Genomic DNA, 16,509 nt, shown 5'->3' on the forward strand with positions numbered 1-16,509 from the left:
TAATTATCGACCCGTAGAGCAGCTGCGCGCCTCCATAAATTATTATTATGCCATCGAACGTCGATAGGTCAGTCGGCGATACTTTGATCGCGACACGTCGCTCGTCTCGATTTCGAACGCCATTTTAAACGCTCTCAGCGTCGAACGTTCGATCCTAACGTCCTTAAGTTTTGTATTTTTACGTTCATTCTTGTTAATTTTGCTCCTCGTGCGAGTATATTACGTTCAGGAGTGATTTACTCAAAACTTAAAAGTGGCGATTAACAAAAACAAAATCTGGACAAAACAGTGTTCAATTTTCGTAACAATTTTTTCCCCCCAAATCATAATAATTTTTGGTGCAATCACATCTGTAGAGATCGTTAAATGTTAATCGTGAATAATATAAGATTTCTCTTGAAGGTGGGATCAACAGTCTGTAAACAATGTTTTTATTATTTTCAACGACGTGTAATTAAATTTGATAGTTTAAAGAGATAAGTTTAATCTAATGGAGGTTTTCGCAATCTGCCGTTTAATCACGCGTCGTACATTTTCGCAAGCATCGTATAATAAATTTGATATAAATTTATCAACGCAGTAAATTGTTTGCAAGAAAAAACTTGCTTTTACAATCTTTCTATTGATTATCGTAATCTTTGCGGATATTAATTAGGAAATCTTTCGATTTATGGGAAATTATGCTGAACAGTATCTCCATAGCGTCGAAAATATTTTCAAAATATTGCCACTTTTCTATTTTAGAAGATGAGGTAAGCCAACGATAAGTAGATTATATCGTAAGTGATCAGACTCGTCAGCCAATTTCTAATCGCTGCACTGTAGATATGCTACTGAATTTAAACGCAAGGGAACATACTAAAAATGTTGTCATTGTCAAAAATCACAATACAAATCATCTTGACATGTTTGATAGACGTAATGTTAAATTTAAAGCATGGTGGTCACCGGTGACCGGCAGTTTAAACCTACCTGTTGCTAAATGGAGCCTTCATACTTATAAAATTGTAAATAACATTACTTAGAAATATTCTAGAAAAATAGACACACCATTGTATCGTCAAATATTTCTACATTTCGTCAAATGTCGAGAACACAGAAAACTGTCATGGCGGCCGACGAGTCCGTTTACGAAGAATTTCTAAAATGGCAGCTTTCAAATGTCGAAAGGTTCCAACGTTCCAGAGACTCGGCAAAGGTCGACAAAGTATAATTACGATGCTACACGTTCCATTTGATCTAGAACGCACAGAAGAAGGGTCGCGCCATTGTCGTAACAAAGATTGCGAAACATCGCGTTTCACACCCTCGAGAGTTCTAACTCGAAAGAAAGTTCGTTACAGCGAGAATTACGCGATACGATTGTATGATCGTGCGAGGAAAATGGGATAGAACAATATTTGTTGTATCGTAATATTCGTTAGGTTAGAAATATTTTATTTCATTGTGGGAAACACAGATCCAGAGTATCACTTTTCTTTCTTGATCTCGATTTAAATGCGCGCGACGTAGATCCAAGAGCTTCGTTCTTGATGTTTTAACGCGTAGCAGGAGACCATGTACATACGTAACGTTGGAATTGCGACTGAGGAAATTGGAGGGATCGCTGCGAAACGTTGCATTCGTGCATGACTACGCATTGTTTTCCAGGAAAACAAACGATAGCGGTTCCGTGTAGCTCGCCGCAGATTCCACATCATCGATCTGTATCTCCTCGCACTTTGCTCGACCGTTGCATCAGGCTGGACGAACCTAACCTCTCCGTACGCGGTTCGATCTTAACGATCGATTAACGGTTACATTTTACCAAATTAATCGTCGAAAAGTAATTGGCGATCAGAAGAATTAATTGTAAATAAACTAAACGATCGATGAAATAAATCGTAATCTGTCGATTGTTGCAATAAATTATTTGGGCCAGCCCTCGTTCGCGATTGTTTCGGGGCTATGGGCGACACGAAGCAGAGGCTTCGGAATCGACTTCGCTTTACGGTCGATAACTGGTCGAAAAACAGTTTGACCATAGACGAGATATACGAGTAGACCTTTCACCTTATGGACTTTCGTGGCCCAATCTGACTGCCATACCGATCTGAAAATTCGGAGGTGATTTTAGCGGCCTCTTCTCATGGATGGCGGTCAGTTGAGAAACTATTCACTGAATTAGTTTGACGAGCAGACAGCTGTAGAGTGTACTTACGTAAATACATGTGAGTTGGCCTCAAAAGTATTAAACAACATTTCCATAGAGATTGAGCGACAAATAAATTTATTAAAAATCAAAAACGAATTTTTAAGAAAAATCGACTGCAGATAGATGCAGAAATTCGACGAAAAGAATTTTCAGATCGTTCTGGAAAAATTATTTTCAGTTGCAGAGGTCAATTACAATCATTTTTGGTGAATAGATATAACCCCGAAATCCTACGCACTTTCGAGAAAAAAAATTCGAGTAGGTATGAAATTTTTCGACGAAAAAAAATTTGTTCAAATCGTTCTGAAAAAATTATTTTCAGTTGCGTGGGTCAATTACAATCATTTTTGGTCAATAGACATAACCCCAAAATCCTATGCCTTTTCGATAAAATAATTTATTACTGAAAATATAATGTGAGGTTAGAAATGTAACCCTGAAAGTTCATGCGAATCTTTGAAACATCATAGCTACTGAACGGATTGAACGATTCCAATGTTTCAAAATGCAAACAACGCGTATTTTGACGAAGAATAATAAGAAATTCCAACAATGTTGGAGAAGTTGCGCCTTAACCTCGTAAAGTGAGAAAAAGTGACGCGAAAATGGTAATGGGGTCTCGAGACCCCAGAAAAATGGGCCGAAAAAATACATCGGGTGAAAGGTCTACTCGTATAAGTCGTTCGTGGTTTGACCTCTCGCACGCGCTCCACCGAAAAGCAGAATCTCGTTCGACGTTCCCTTCTCCCGAGAGTGGCGTTGTCTACGAGAGAAGCAAGAAGGCCGACGATAAAGCGCGCGAGATACGCTGGAATCTCGTTGGACGAAAAAACGGCGATCCGTCCGGGCGACGGCCAATTGAATTTCTTTTTGCTCTCTTTCTGCGAGCAAATCGCGCGTCGATCGTGACTCGCCACGTATTCGAGTGTGCTTTACGAGGTTATGTGTCTCGATATGCCTAACCTAACCCTCGCGCGACGAACTCCCGGGGTCCGTTTCGACTCGAATCTGATTTTCGTTATTTCGTGCTCTTGTGCTAGATTTCTGATCGAACGTTATTCGTTATTATCGTTCACTTTTACGAATTCGTGCACCACCAATTGTTGTCACTCGATAAGTACTAAATTACGATTCTAAAGCAAACGGTTTCTATATTAACGCACAACTTTCTCCCTAGTGAGCGGAACGAAATAATGTTTGAAATTCGTAATTCGTAATTCGTAATTCGTAATTCTTCGATCGACTAATCCCGAGTCTCGATATAACGGATCTCACTGTAAACTGTATTCGATTAGAACACATTGTTACTTGCATCATATTCACGTAATGTTCTAGACGTCTCTCATGGCAGTTGCGTCGTTCTCCGTTGTACTGCGCTGCGGTTTCAATCTAATAATACATCGTTCGTCGCGAACAATCGCCACTTGTCCTTTCAATTAGAATTTCATCCTTACAAATTGTTGTAAAATGGATATTTTACGACAATTTGATTTTCATCCATTGAAGCTTCCGTTCCATCAATTTTTGACGTAGTTGTTTTCGTCGGAAGATTTCCTTACTTGGAACTAGAGCTACGTTTGCTTCGTTTATGCCTCTTCGTTTTAGGTTATGAAGCAATTGTCGACTCCCTGTTGTGTATGAGATTCTTTATCAATTGCCGGTTACGAATAAATAATGTTACAATAAACTTCTAAAAGAGGTATAAAACTAGTATACGTTGGAAAATTGAATTCATAAAAAAGAAAATTGAACTAACAAGTCATCTCGTAATTGATACCTTAATGTATTATAACAGTTAATTTATATGAGAGGGAAAAATGTTGAACGTAAATGGCCCGTGACAATTTTGGAAAATTCCATCGATATCTGCGTCTATACTGAACTATAGTTTCGTGGAGATCGAGAAGAGTAAACACGACTCTGGCTAGCAGGGCGAGGCGAGGCGCGAAACGCACGCGAATCGACGTTGGCTCGCAAAAGCGGAGGTGACTTCATACGTAGATTAGAGAAGAGTAATTAATGATCGATTGGTCGGAGGAAACGCTTGGAACGATAGAGAGAGGTCACCACGCTGATGCCACGAGCGCGTATAGTCGATGAAACAAATATATCCGATCACGTGGAGACTATAGGGTGCCAAACACACGACGTTTGCCCTTCGTTGCTGAATATTCAGTCACTGACAACGTTAACACGAATTAATATATTTTAACAATTTCTTTTCCACCCTTCGTATTCAATTTCACGCTGTCGTGAATTTAAAAAAAATTATTTTTTGTCTTTCTAACCGGCAAACATTTTTCATTCCTTACGTTGGAATAGTATACTATGATAGTGGATGATACTAGTCTGAACGCGATAATTAATTGATCGAGACAGAAACAGCACGTTCCATATCGTAAACTGGTCGGAAATGCCCTAATAGTTTCGTTGCAAGAAAATAGACGAGTGAAAGCTTCGACGCAATTTCCTCGAACTCCATCTTGAATACGCGTGAGTAATATGGCCGAGTCAGCCTCTTTGGGGAGCGTCCAAAGCAAACTTTCGATCTCGAATTTTTCACCTATTCGCTGGTCGAGATCAGAAATACACGGTAGAATCTCGATAAATTTAAGAAAATGGAAGTTCTCCAAATATCGAGATCGGAAATTAATACTAATCTCACTTGCGAAATATATGTTATACGTATAGCCAGAGAGAAAAAAGTAAACAAAAATGTTCATGGTGCTGTGATTTTGTCTTGGACTCTACTTTCACCTTGTTCTTATATCGTCCAAAACGATTGTGTATTGTCGACAAGAGTACCTGTTCCAAAATTCAGAAGAATGTAGAAACAATGAGGTTAAGTTTTGCGCGTGGTTCCTCGGCGATAGTCTCCCGCCGCTCGCGAAGAGGTGTGTGCTCCTGACGGGCCAATCAAACGGGCCCATCGGGCTGGCTGCTGGGGATCGACCAATGAATCGACCGCCGCGGAGGTGATTCGCCGATAAGCCCGTTACGCGAGAAGGTGCATCCGTCGTGGACGCGTGAATGTAAACACTGCGATAATTTCGTATTTTGATTAGCTCGTTTTGGCGATAACCCAGCCCATGGGGGGAGGGAGGCAGGTCAGGGTCCCGCGTCTCGGATCTCTAATTAATTTCTATTAAATTCTGGCCCACTGAAATCCAATCGAAACGTTACGAAACGTTCCGCTTGGGCGCTTTAACCTCTCTGCAGTCACTGTAAAATTATTATTTATTAACCCCTTAACTTGCTCATATTATTTCGGTCTAATCGGTTTCTATTATTGGATTAGTTTCTAAGCTACATAACCGTGTGCTTTAAGTTAATTACAATGTTGTATTTTATGATTTTAACGTAGAATTTGAAGAGAAATAATTATTGTCGTTCCTCCGATGACCGTTCAAATCTGTTAGTACATTTACAGAAATATAATACTTTTTCTTGTTTATTGTTTAGTAATTAGGTTTAATTTCGTACAGAAATGAAATTTATAACCGAGTAGAACGGTAACCTTTATTAATAAGAAAAAGAACCACACACCCAAAGAAAACGGAAGAAACTGAACCTATCATAGCGCCACATAGCGGCATCGCTTGATAACAGAGGGCGCGAAATTAAAACTGAATATTCTAACATTCATTAACATCCAACGACTTTGCACACTTTGCCTGCATTCGATAAATTAACAGTACGGGCAACACAAAAAAAATGTTGTTTCTTTTTTTACAGATAAATCGTATCTAACGTTCCCTAGCACACGATACTATTGCACAAAGTCATTACGAAATGGTATTTGCGTAAGCGTTACTATGTCAGCTACCGAAATTCATTGAGAATAAATACTGATAGTGGCTAATTCACCGCCTCGAGTTAACTCGGTCAATGAAATTGCCAGATAATCGATTTATGCTCGGCGACTTGGAACGACGATCGGAACCGAGTTTTATCTCTCCTATTGTATACGAACCAAGGTCAATCCCCTCGTTAGATATAGCAATCGGCGTGTTATTGAAATTACCAGTACGTTGGAAGTTTCCGGCTTCCAGATTATCCTGTTGTTCGAGGCAACCTGTTGCCCGAACTGTTGTATCCCCTGTTGCGCATACATTCATCGCGTTATCGTATTTTTATTCGAGCCGCGTACCAACGATGGTCTCCAATCTAATTCGACTCCCGTTCTTCGCGCGATCAACGTTCTCCTATTCGTTGTTTTCCACCGAAACTCGGTGTGACGCGATCTCTACCTTATTTGTTGGTTCCTTAACCAATTTCTTCGTGAACAACTGACTTCAACATTGAGAAGAAAAGCATGGGCGGTTATATTAATTTATAACCTTCAAGTAGAGTGCAATGTAATCAAACGTGACAATGATATAGGTCCCGAGCAGAGATGCCAGCGCATTCAACTAACTCACTCTGTGTCAGATCACGCATGCGTGACCACGTACAGTTTCGGAGAGTAGACAAAGACAGACTGACGCATGCCCTCTTTCTCGATTCTCCGAAGCTGCCCGAAGTAATTTCGGACCGCCTCGTGGGAGTCGAGAGAGAAAGGCTCACGTATGCCTTCTCGCTCTTGAACATCTGAAATCCGACCTCACGTCCACGGGCATACGATTTCGAATCTCAACTGCCTAGGCATTGTTACTTTCCGACCTATGTAGATTCACATAAGCAAAATTTTGTGAAACTTTTTCTACGGAAATACACGTTTCAAGATCCCCTGATCATATTTTAACTATTGGGGAAAAGAAAGAAATTTTTTTTTATTACACATGTATATTATTAATACGATTTTTGGAAATCAAAATACTTTTGAATTTTTCTATAGGCTTGCGCTGGCTTCTGCTGACCGCTCCTGACACCTTTGACATCGTATAAAGACTAATAAAGACTACTAATTACTACTGCCAGCCTCTGCTGGCTTTTGCTGATGCTTTGCTAACCACCGTTTATATTTCTGACAACATATAATGATTACTATTGACTTTTGTCAGCCTCCGCTGGCCTCTGCTGACTGCTGCTGACCACTCCTGATACTTTTGACAACGTATAACGATTACTAGTGGCTACTGCCAACCTCTGCTGGTCTCTTCTGGCTTTTGCTGGCTTCTGCTGATCCCTGCTGACCACCGCTTATATTTCTGACAACGTATAGCGATTACTACTGACTTTTGTCAGCCTCCGCTGGCCTCTACTGACCACTGCTGACCACTCCTGATACTTCTGACAACGTATAACGATTACTACTGACTGCTGCCAGCCTCTGCTGGTCTCTGCTTGTCTCTGCTCGCCTCCAATGGCCTCTGTCGATTGCTGCTGACCACTCCTGATACTTTTGACAACGTATAACGATTACTAGTGGCTACTGCCAGCCTCTGCTGGTCTCTGCTTGTCTCTGCTCGCCTCCAATGGCCTCTGTTGATTGATGCTGACCACTCCTGATACTTCTGACAACGTATAACGATTACTAATGGCTACTGCCAGCCTCTGCCTATTGCTATAGATTTACATTATACAAAGCTTTAATACATACATATATATCATGTTAGAACTTGTCAACAAAGGTCACTAGTGGTCAGTGCAGATCAGCGAAGGCCAGTAGAGATCAGTAGAGACTAGCGGAGACCAGCAGGGGCAAGCAGTAGCAAGTAGTAATCATTATACGTTGTCAGAAGCGTCAGGGGTGGTCACCAGTGGTCAGCAGAGGCCAGTAGAGGGCAGCGGAGCCTAGTAGCAGTCAGTAGTTATCGTTATACGTTGTTAGATGTATTAGCAGTGGTCAGCAGAGGCCAGTAGAGGGCAGCAGAGGCCAGCGTAGCCTAGTAGCAGTCAGTAGTAATCGTTATACGTTGTTAAATGTATTAACAGTGGTCAGCAGTGGTCACCAGATGCCAGTAGAGGCCAGCAGAGCCTGGTAGCAGTCAGTAGTAATGGTTATACGTTGTTAGATGTATTACCAGTGGTCACCAGTGGTCACCAGAGGGCAGCAGAGGCCTGATGGAAAATACGAATTAATTATTTATAGAAGACAAATTGATTATTTAAAAATATTGCCGAAAATTATGACTTTTGCCGAGATAAAACCATGCTCTTCGTGCCCAAAAATATTTCTCACAACTAGCTCTATTACTTCACAATTACGACACCTTCTTTACGAAACAATAATGTAATTGTCAGCGACGAGGCTAGCAAAGTTCGTTTGTGCAGAATGGTTTTCCCCATTTTCGGAATGCAAACTTTCTCATTGAAAATTGAGTGTCTTGGACAAAATTCTGTTTATTCGGATTCGCGTGGGCGGAAGTAAATTCAGCGAGTGCGATAACGCGTCCGTCGTTCGCAATTTCGACGATGATCTAGTCTCGTCCGACGCGAAGAAGGAGGTCGCCAGATTTTCCGCGAATCGCGCCGCGGCTGCTCCCGGAGTTCTTAATCGAGGATATTGCGCACTCGATTCTCAATCCTTCGAGAATTACGTTGTTACGAAGCAGACTCCCGTTTTAGTAACCGTAAACACTTCATTCGAGGATATTATAATGTTTGAGCTACACTAATTCAAGTACTGCATATATCGCCGGCTGTTCTCGTCGTCCTACATGGACTTTCTCTCGAACTCGTTAAACTCGTGCTTTCCGTTCTCTCTGTTATCCCAGATAAATAGCTTGATTAATTTATTTGCAACGTGCAGTCCTCCTTTATTCGCGCGCCTCATTTTTTGTGTACTTTATTACTCCATTACTCAATTATTTCCGTTCTGAAATTGTGCAAATACAAATGGAAGTATTTGCGCTATCCAGTTCTATTTATTTTTTATTTATTCCAATAAAAATAAATAAATTATTATTTCCAAATCACATAAACGAATACAAGATACATCTATGATCAGGTTCATTAAGTCGTTTACGTGCCCCAAAAATATCGAAGTTGAATTTTCTCGAAAACGCAGCACCGCTGAGGAAAACTTTATTCCGCGTCTTCGAATTATTTTTGAAAATAAAATCGCCTGCGTGTCGGTTCTGTCGCTCGTGATGATTCATTGTGCTCGGACAGTCACCGTACTAAAATTCTCGGATTTTCTGAAAAACCACTCCGGAGATATAATGCACGACAAATACAACCATAGACGAGTGCAGAATATTCTAATCGGTTTTTTGCATTTTTGGATTCCGCTCGAAATCATCCGAGAAATGCAGAAAAACCGGAGGGTAGGGGGGAATTTTAACCGATAGCGGTGCTTCCCCTCCGCTGCGTACGATAACAGTCGGGAAAGCCAAAGGGAACGACGAACGAAAAGCGTCGCGACGGAATGCAACGCGTGAACGGAAAGTTACGAGGCGATAACTGGCCACGATAACAGCCCCGATCGCGGATATTCCATCGGACAGCGTTCCGGTTGGCTTCTTCCTTCGTGCCCCCTTCCTCGCCGACCGACGACCATTATCGTACGGGTACTTTGACGCCATGTTAACCCGTTGTTGCAAAAAAATTTATTCTGCGCTTCTGTCATTTTTGAGGTTAGATCCGCAACCACTTACTAGACTATGCTCTTCTTCTGGATAAGTATTTTATTATGCCATGAATAGACTGCGGATCTTCATGCAAATTCATATTTTTATTAATAAAATTAATGAAATTGGAGCTTTGTAGAGGGTTGTCTCAACCCCTAGATATAATAATGTGTACCTTACTTGAAGTATTTCTTATATTCTTGCATATTAACTAAATTCTGTAGCTTTTTGAAAATTAAAATTTCCCATAAATGCATAAACATCCGCAGTCTAGCCATGGATATACTTATTCCTATGATGTGTTTAATAAAGTCGTTTGGGTATCTATAAATAGCATGAAGCATGAATAAAATGGACATCGAGAAGTGATAGTCATCTAGTGGTCTCGTCGTTCGGGTACTTTGAGGTTATATTATCCCCCCAGTGTTTCAAAAAGTTTACACAGCATCTGTCATTTTTGAGGTTAGATCCGTAACCACTTTCTAGGCTATGCTCTTCTTCTGGATAAGTATTTTATTATGTCATGGATATAATTATTCTGGATGTTGTGTTTTCTAGATGAGGTAGCCACAAAATACGCACTTTTATAATATGAATATAAAGGTATATTTAAAACTCAAAACACAATTAATCATTCAATTTACAACCGACAAGACATAACCTAATACAGGTGCTAAGACGCTAACCGCCATAACCATACTGCTGGGCTCTACTCTCCCCCCCCAGGCGTTACCAGATTCTTGGCAGTGTTGCCAACAAATAGCATAAAGAACGAATGAAATGGGCATCTTGAAGTGGTAGCCATCTAGTGGTCTAAAATATAATTAAAAATAGTCAAAAATTTAAGAATGCATCATTTACAATGTAACAAAAAAATGTGTTTTTACTCGCATAACAACTGTTTAACACTAAAACTACCAAACCAGTCAAAATGACCTATTCATAATTTCTAATAAAACTTGTAAAAAATTTACTCGACTGAATTTTATAAAAATCGATATTTCTATAAGAGAATATATAAACACTTATTTTCATTGCACTATATATATTTCTTCGCGTATCTATCGTTTCAATTTCTTTGGTACAAATAAACACACTGTAATTGTCGGTAGTTCTAGTGTTAATTGATTTAACTATCCCTCTTCGTGGTTCGAGTACCACAATGGCGTTTAGGTATCAATAAATATCCAGCATTCAGCATGAATAAATAATCATCTTGAAGTGGTAGCCATCTAGTGGTCTAAAATATAATTAAAAATAGTCCAAAATTGAAGAATGAATCGTGTACAATGTAATAAAAACATGTGTTTTTACTCGCATAATAACAGTTTAATTGATCTAACTATCCCTCTTCGTGGTTAGTTAGTTAGTGAGTCAGTTTGCAGTTAGTTTGTTAGTTTGTTATTTAGTTAGTTATTTAGTTAGTGAGTTAGCTAGTTAGTTAGTTTGTCAGTTAGTTAGTTCGTTAGTCAGTTAGTTAGTTAGTTTGTTAGTTAGTTTGTCTGTTAATTAGTTAGTATATGAGTTAGTTAGTTAGTTTGTTAGATAGTTAGTTAGTTAGTCAGTTAGTTAGTTAATCAGTTAGTTAGTTAGTTTGTCAGTTAGATAGTTAGTTAGTCAGTTAGTTAGTTAGTTAGTCAGTTAGTTAGTTAGTTAGTTAGTTAGTTAGTTAGTTTGTCAGTTAGATAGTTAGTTTTTAGGTATCAATAAATAGCATAAAGTTTGAATAAAATGGGCATCTTGAAGTGGTAGCCATCTAGTGGTCTAAAATACAATTAAAAATAGTCCAAAATTGAAGAATGCATCGTGTACAATGTAATAAAAAAATGTCTATTTACTCGCATAACAACTGTTTAATTGATTTAACTATTCCTCTTCGTGGTTCGAGTACCACAATGGCGACTAGCTATCAGGGGATAATCGCTGGGTGTTCGCAGGAGGCTTTAAGAGCGACGTGTGCCTCTGGTGCAGATTGTTGCTTCCTGGCGTGGTGCTGAGGGTCTACAACCTGCAGAATAAGCAGCTGGTGAAGCTGTTCTCCCGGTTGCTGCTCCAGGACGAGGACGAGATGCTCGAGCACCTGGACAAGGGCGACGTGTCTGAAACGATCCGTCTGTTCTACGAAAAATCCGTCGTCTATAAACCTCCTCATCGGTCCTTGCTCACGATTCAAGAGGTTAAGTGAAATTAAAAGTCAGTCTGTATTCTTTACCGAAATTCAGTTCTACAGGGTGTCCCGTAAATAGTGTAAGAACCGGAAATGGGTAGCTGAGACCATTCTGAACAACAATTTCCTTTGCAAAAATGTCGGATGGGGCTTCGTTTTTGAATTATTAACGAAAAACACTGGACCAATCACGGCGCGGTATAATCGGTATTATCGACACGAATGCCAACAAATAATTGTACGATTATCTCCGTTTCGATATTATCCGAACCAAGGAGTCTTGTCTCCTTTGGTTATCGTACGATCCTCGTAATAATAATTTTCAGCGAGAAAGGAAATACGCAGCTCTATTAATCGAGTCGGATGAAATTCATAAATTTGCAAGGGCGGATAAAGGGATTGCGTATTATCGTGGCAATTTGCCTGAAACAAATGGCAGCACGGGACAGTGCTCCAGTTGCTAATGAAACAGATTCGTTTCAAACGAAATTCGCGGCGTCGTCTATCCTCGTAATTTGTCTCGGGGCAGTTTTCTTCCTGCTTCGCGTCTCTGCTCGTTTCTCGTATTCTGGCCATTAAACGGCTATTCCACCGTAAAAATTAAACATTACTTCCCGCCGGAACATAAAGAACAACTAAACAAAATTTCATCGAGATAGTATGCGAATAGTTGAATTTACAAGGAAATCGCAAACACGCAGATTTAAGCGCAAATAGGGATTCCCAGCGTCCATACAGAGAATCTGATGACGCCATCTAGAGTCAAGAACGCTAACGATTCATTTAATTCCGAAAAATTAAGTATAATTGTCCCATAATTACGCCAAGGTCGTTTATCGACTAGTGGACGAATTCTTTTTCACTCAGGTGGACGAGTTTTTGAACAAGCTCTCGTTCCTGACCAAGGAAGACGAGCAGACCCAACACTTCCGGTCGATAATTTCGAGGTAAACTCGACGAATCCATCATTTTTTCCAAATTTCCCTTTCACGAATGGAATAGAAAATATTTCTAGCGGCCATTTTTTTTTTAGATGTACCGCGAACGATTTGAAAATGATCATTCGTTTGATCAAGCACGACCTGAGAATAAACGCTGGCCCGAAGCACATGTAAGTTTTCTATGTACAGGGTGTTCGACCACACCTTGGGAAAAATTTTAATGGGAAATTCTAGAGGCCAGAATAAAACAAAAATCAAGAATATCAATTTCTTGACTGAGGGTTGGTTAAAAAGTTATTAACAATTAAATTAAAAAATTTCAAATCGTTCTGGAAAAATTATTTTTAGCTAGGGGGGTCAATTACAATCATTTTTGGTGATTAGACATATCCCCAAAATCCTACCCACTTTCGAGAAAAAAATTCAAGTAGGTGCCTAAATTTATCGACAATATCAAAATATTTCAAATCGTTCTGAAAAAATTATTTTCGGTTGCAGAGGTCAATTACAATCATTTTTGGTGAATTCACATACCCACGAAATCCTACGCACTTTCGAGAAAAAAATTCCAATTGGTAGATGAATTTTTCGACAATATTAAAAAATTTCAAATCGTTCTGAAGAAATTATTTTCGGTTGCAGAGGACAATTATAACTATTTTTGGTGAACACACATACCCCCGAAATTCTACGCATTTTCGAGAAAAAAATTCGAGTAGGTGCCTAAATTTATCGACAATATCAAAATATTTCAAATCGTTCTGAAAAAATTATTTTCGGTTGCGGGGCTCAATTACAATCATATTTGGTGAATACACATAATCCCGAAATCCTACCCACTTTCGAGAAAAAAATTCGAGTAGGTGCCTAAATTTTTCGACAATATTAAAAAATTTCAAATCGTTCTAAAAAAATTATTTTTGATTGCACGGGTTAATTACAATCATATTTGGTCAATAGACATACCATCGAAATCCTAACCATTTTCAAGAAAAAAATTTGAGTAAGATCTAAATATTTACACAAAATTTAAAAATTTCAAATCGTTCTAAAAAAATTATTTTTGATTGCGAGGGTCAATTACAATCATTTTTTATGAACAGACATATCCCCGAAATCCTGCGTATTTTCGAGAAAAAAAATTCATTACGGGTGGAACTTTAAATGTTAATAACTTTTTAACGATGTCTGCATCAACAAATTAGTATTCTTGACTTTGGTCCTATTTTGGCCTCTGGAATCTCCCATTACAATTTTCCCCAGAGTTGGTCGAACACTCTGTATAGGGTGACGCGAAACTTTGCGTATGCATTCTACAGTTATTTTTCTCCCTTGAATACGTATCGACAGATTGGGTGCTGTGCACGAGGACGCCTACCGGGCGTTCCAAACTTCGAGGGACCTGAACAGCGTCATCGAACGCTGTTTGCAAACTTCTACGATCGTCGACAAACTTTCGAAACCGTCCTCGTCCACGTTAAAATCACCCACTGGCATTAAAGTAGCACTTTCCTTGATGACACCGGTCCTACCGATGCTGGTAAGGCTCTTCTTCGATCGTGATAGTCGTGCAATTAGAACGTCTCGCTTCACTGATTAATCTAAATAGGCGGAAGCTTGCAAGTCCGTGGAAATGGCGATGAAGAAGTGCCCGCACGGAATGCTGTCCGAGGTGAAATACGACGGGGAACGCGTCCAGGTGCACAAAAGGGGCAGCGAGTTCCGATACTTCAGCAGGTCCCTGAAACCTGTGGTTCCCCACAAAGTAAATACCCCTAACCTCCAAACCTGAAATTGGTCGATCTAGACACGACGATCATAGTCTGGACACCGTGTGTAATCGTTCCAGGTGAAGCTTTTCAAGGAATATATTCCTGAAGCCTTTCCAGACGGCGACGATTTGATCCTGGACTCCGAGATCCTCCTGATAGACACCAAGACCGGTCAGCCATTGCCATTCGGATCCTTGGGCGTTCACAAGGTACGGATTCTAATATTCTACATTTAATAATAAATCGAACAGAAGAAGTAACTTTTCTTTGTTGGAGGCTTTGTTTTCGAGATAATTTAATTCCCACGTAAATTTGCAATGTCAATTCTCTCGACAATTTGGCATCGAAAACTTATATTATTCATTCATAAATATCACGTCATTTTTATTACGAGCAATGATTTACGTATCCCTTGTAACTGACCCGAAGCCGTGTTTAAATTTATCCGATCCAACTGTTTTTCGAACCTAAACCATTCACGTAATATTTGCTTGGGCATTTATGGGCGTACGCTCTGTACACGATCGGCCATTTTATGTGTTCTCTTCCTAGGCAGCCGAATTCAAAGATGCCAACGTCTGTCTGTTCGTTTTCGACTGCATCTATTATAACGGGGACGTTCTACTGCACAAGTAAGTTCTTCGACACTTGAATTGTTCGGAAAGTTCGTTTTCATTAATTTTTACCGTTTCATGCCACGTTTATAACGACGACAACAATCCGTTTTCTTCTCACTATTATACGCACGAATTACTAAAGAATTTCATTGAACTTCTGTTTTAAACGACACGGAGAACTACGACATTTTAGGTTATAATTGAAAATGAACCGACCATCGAGAAATGGAGGTTATTTAAGTTATACTAGCGCCATCTATGAGACACGCTACGAACTTTCCGTACGGTCTGATAATGTAACGGCTGCTAAGAATATTTCCTATCGTTCTACGCAGGACAATGATCGAGCGAAGGCGAATTCTAATGGAGAGAATGACCGAGATACCGAACAGAATAAAGCTCTCCGAGGTTCAGGAAGTCCATGTAAATTACACAATTGTATTATCATATTAAGCAAATCTAGACACGCGTAGCTTTAAAGCGGCGGTGATTTCAGAATCCGCAAGATCTGGCTGAAATGATCGCCAAGGTTTTTAAATTGGGCCTCGAAGGATTGGTCCTGAAAGACATCAACGTAGGTATTTTACACACAATCTCCCCGGTGACGATTCATTTTATACGATAATAAGGCGGTAACCCTGGTCGTCCCGCGCGAGTTTCGAAAGGCTTTGAAAAAGAGAACCGATTTTTTCAAGATTCTAGAATACTCTCGTAACTTGTCTGAAAGAAGCTTGCAAACGCGTGAATGTTCGCAGAGCAAATACGAGCCGGGCAAGAGGCACTGGCTGAAGGTAAAAAAGGATTATTTATTCGGCGGTGCTATGGCCGATAGTGCAGATCTCGTCGTCCTCGGCGCATGGTACGGCACTGGGAACAAAGGTTCGTGCAAATCGAAGCTTTGCAAGATCAATCTTGACTGGTTTTACGAGTCGTGTTAAGCAAAACTTATGGATAACCATCGTAAAGCATGAAACTGACTCTAACCTTATCTGTTCCCGAGTGTACATTAGATTTAATTTCAATTTAGATACAATGATACAATAAAAACAATTACTCAACGCTAACCTAACCCAAACCTAACCTAGTCCTAAACCAGACCAAAATCAAGTACTTGAACGTGAGATTACGTCTTTAGGTGGGATGATGTCCGTGTTTCTGATGGGTTGTTACGACGAGAAACGTCAAGTCTGGTTGACAGTGACCAAAGTAAGGATTCGAGAGATTTTGCGTAAATAAAGTGACGGGGTTTCCCAATAGGGGCGACAGAGCATCGAATCGAAGTATAATTAAAATTAAAAAATGTA

The 16,509-nt window shown here is 39.8% G+C and overlaps 1 protein-coding gene across 1 annotated transcript in view; it reads left to right on the plus strand.

Annotated features, from left to right (window-relative positions):
* The window catches only part of LOC122397411 (DNA ligase 3), a 65,186-nt gene that overhangs the window by 43,961 nt on the left and 4,716 nt on the right, over nucleotides 1-16,509 (plus strand). Inside the window, exons 4-14 of the mRNA XM_043396563.1 lie at nucleotides 11,646-11,884; nucleotides 12,743-12,822; nucleotides 12,909-12,986; nucleotides 14,167-14,356; nucleotides 14,426-14,581; nucleotides 14,666-14,797; nucleotides 15,141-15,220; nucleotides 15,541-15,628; nucleotides 15,702-15,779; nucleotides 15,961-16,084; nucleotides 16,341-16,411. Coding sequence (XP_043252498.1) covers nucleotides 11,646-11,884; nucleotides 12,743-12,822; nucleotides 12,909-12,986; nucleotides 14,167-14,356; nucleotides 14,426-14,581; nucleotides 14,666-14,797; nucleotides 15,141-15,220; nucleotides 15,541-15,628; nucleotides 15,702-15,779; nucleotides 15,961-16,084; nucleotides 16,341-16,411 — 1,316 coding nt within the window. The remainder of the gene's footprint in view (nucleotides 1-11,645; nucleotides 11,885-12,742; nucleotides 12,823-12,908; nucleotides 12,987-14,166; nucleotides 14,357-14,425; nucleotides 14,582-14,665; nucleotides 14,798-15,140; nucleotides 15,221-15,540; nucleotides 15,629-15,701; nucleotides 15,780-15,960; nucleotides 16,085-16,340; nucleotides 16,412-16,509) is intronic.

This window comes from Colletes gigas, unplaced genomic scaffold, assembly GCF_013123115.1.
Source record: "Colletes gigas isolate AHSC1104 unplaced genomic scaffold, ASM1312311v1 Colletes_gigas_Sc00009, whole genome shotgun sequence".
Taxonomy (NCBI): domain Eukaryota; kingdom Metazoa; phylum Arthropoda; class Insecta; order Hymenoptera; family Colletidae; genus Colletes; species Colletes gigas.